Source organism: Taurulus bubalis, assembly GCF_910589615.1.
Source record: "Taurulus bubalis genome assembly, chromosome: 13".
In the NCBI taxonomy this organism is placed as follows: Eukaryota; Metazoa; Chordata; class Actinopteri; order Perciformes; family Cottidae; genus Taurulus; species Taurulus bubalis.
Genome location: NC_136601.1, coordinates 1,693,355 through 1,696,040, shown reverse-complemented (window position 1 = coordinate 1,696,040; position 2,686 = coordinate 1,693,355). Strand labels below are relative to the sequence as shown.

Here is a 2,686-nt window from a genome sequence, read left to right as displayed (position 1 = left end):
TGTCTCAAATGTACCTCTGAGATGTAGTACACATAAAGTACAATATGTACCTCTGAGATGTAGTACACATAAAGTACAATATGTACCTCTGAGATGTAGTACACAAAGTACAATATGTACCTCTGAGATGTAGTACACAAAGTACAATATGTACCTCTGAGATGTAGTACACATAAAGTACAATATGTACCTCTGAGATGTAGTACACAAAGTACAATATGTACCTCTGAGATGTAGTACACATAAAGTACAATATGTACCTCTGAGATGTAGTACACAAAGTACAATATGTACCTCTGAGATGTAGTACACATAAAGTACAATATGTACCTCTGAGATGTAGTACACAAAGTACAATATGTACCTCTGAGATGTAGTACACATAAAGTACAATATGTACCTCTGAGATGTAGTACACATAAAGTACAATATGTACCTCTGAGATGTAGTACACAAAGTACAATATGTACCTCTGAGATGTAGTACACATAAAGTACAATATGTACCTCTGAGATGTAGTACACAAAGTACAATATGTACCTCTGAGATGTAGTACACATAAAGTACAATATGTACCTCTGAGATGTAGTACACATAAAGTACAATATGTACCTCTGAGATGTAGTACACATAAAGTACAATATGTACCTCTGAGATGTAGTACACATAAAGTACAATATGTACCTCTGAGATGTAATGGAGGAGAAGTAGGGAGTACTCTGGTAAAGTACAAGTACCTTGCATTAGTACTTAAGTTGAGTACTTGAGTAAATATACTTGTTCCTTTCCGTCGGTCCCAAACAGAAAGAAAACGTTGTGTTTTCAGGATGAAGAACCAATGAGCTCCTCGTGTTCATCATCGGCGGTTTATTGATCGGCGATCGGTGTGATCAGTAAACGTCTGGTTGGGGGGGGGCGTTTGTTTTACTCACCCGGACCGCAGACGGAGTCATGCAGGAGCAAGCCGAACGCAGCGTCTTGAGGCATTTCTCGTGACACATGAAGTTGCACACTGGAGGAGGAGACAGAGAAGGACAGTCAGAGGCCGCTGAGCAAGGCACCGGCAGGTCGCAGGTTCGATTCCCAGAAGAGCCACTACACAGCGGACCCGATATATATATATATATATATATATATATATATATATATATATATATATATATATATGAAATGTTCGCAGCCAGATGAGGCACTTTGATGACATCACATGTTCGTGTTAATCCGACTCCACAGCTTAAAGAAGGAACCATTACATAATGCAGCCGAGCGGCGCTTTTGATGTTGTTGTTATTGTTGTTGTTGTGCAGCTTTTGATGCACCTGCTGCTGTTTGGTGACGATGATGAAGATGAAGATGATGATGATGGTGATGATGGTCATGACTCACAAACACGCCTCCTGTTGCTATGCCAGCCCAGAGGAAGTAAATCACGACTTGACTGCGGCTCCGATCTGGACAACCAGTGTGTTACTGGGCAGAGTGGTGTGTGTGTGTGTGTGTGTGTGTGTGTGTGTTGGATCTGCTCTTCAGTTCGCCTGTTGAATTCATGATTAAGTCGTGGCTTTGTGAGATGGAAAGAAAAGAGAGGCGAAGGAAATGGAGGAAAGGAAAGAAGGGGGAAGGAAAGGAGATGAAAGTAAAGAAAGGGGGAAAAGGGGGAAAGGAACGACTAAGGAAAGGAAGTAGAAAAGAAAAGGAAAGAAAAGAGGAGGAAAGGAAACAGAATATTAGGAAAGGAAAGAAGAATAGGAAGGGCCCAGAATAGAAGAAGGGAGGACAGTGAAGGAGAGGAAGAGGAAAGAATAGACGAAGCCTTTCTGGTTCCTCATGAAGATAAATCATTCAGGCTTTCAATGACCCGAAACTAACCAGTTTCAACTGGGCCTGATCCCAGTGATCCCAGTCTGTGATCCCAGTCAACAATTCTGTCTGTGTTCTAGTCTGGGGTCTGGGGTTTAGTCCGGGCTCTGCTCTCACATCACCACAGTCCAGCTCCAGGTCGGAGGACTAACCTTTGACCCGTTTCTACCGTTAAGCTGCATCACGTGACAGGCAGGAGACGCCCAAAACACACCTGTCTCAGCGTCACCTGAAGCTCCAGCAGCCAGCAGGAACAACCAGCTGGGTCGGTGGTTCAATTCCCAAAACAAGTATGCACATGTGGGGCCACACGAGTATTGATAAACAAGTTCTGATGTAATATGAACAAACACGCGTGCATGTGGTCTTACCTTCACACAGGAAGCCGACGAGCCCCCAGATGAAGTCGCTGCAGCCGTGGCAGAAGGTGGGCTTGGTGAGGGTCACCCTCCGGAGGCAGTGTCCCGGGGCGGGGCTCTGGTACCTGGGCCGGAGACCCGGGGACTGCTGCGCCCTCTTCTTCCCGCTCAGGGGGCTCGCTGTCCGGCAGTCCGCGGCGGCGGCGTCCGGGTCCGTCGGCGGTCTGTCCCTGCAGGAGTCCGCCATGTCCTCTCAGTCTCCCCCGAAAGTAGCGCGACAACACGAGGGGGGAATGTGGTGTTTGGTGCAGAAGAAGAAGAAGAAGAAGAAAAGAGACTGGATCTCTAGAAAATACCCCGGCAGAGAGACATCCCCCACCGGGTACGGCGGCGCAGCAGCCCCGGCGACAAGGCGCCGTCCTCGGCGTGTGCGTGAGACCCCCCCGGCCCTCTACCGCCTCAGCAGC

At 46.9% G+C, this 2,686-nt stretch overlaps 1 protein-coding gene across 1 annotated transcript in view; it reads right to left on the bottom strand.

Annotated features, from left to right (window-relative positions):
* The window catches only part of dgkq (diacylglycerol kinase theta), a gene marked incomplete at its 5' end in the record, with an annotated part of 16,376 nt that extends 13,910 nt beyond the window's left edge, over nucleotides 1-2,466 (bottom strand). The window contains 2 exons of the mRNA XM_079228540.1: nucleotides 933-1,012; nucleotides 2,232-2,466. Coding sequence (XP_079084666.1) covers nucleotides 933-1,012; nucleotides 2,232-2,466 — 315 coding nt within the window. The remainder of the gene's footprint in view (nucleotides 1-932; nucleotides 1,013-2,231) is intronic.
* Between the last annotated feature and the right edge of the window lie 220 nt (nucleotides 2,467-2,686).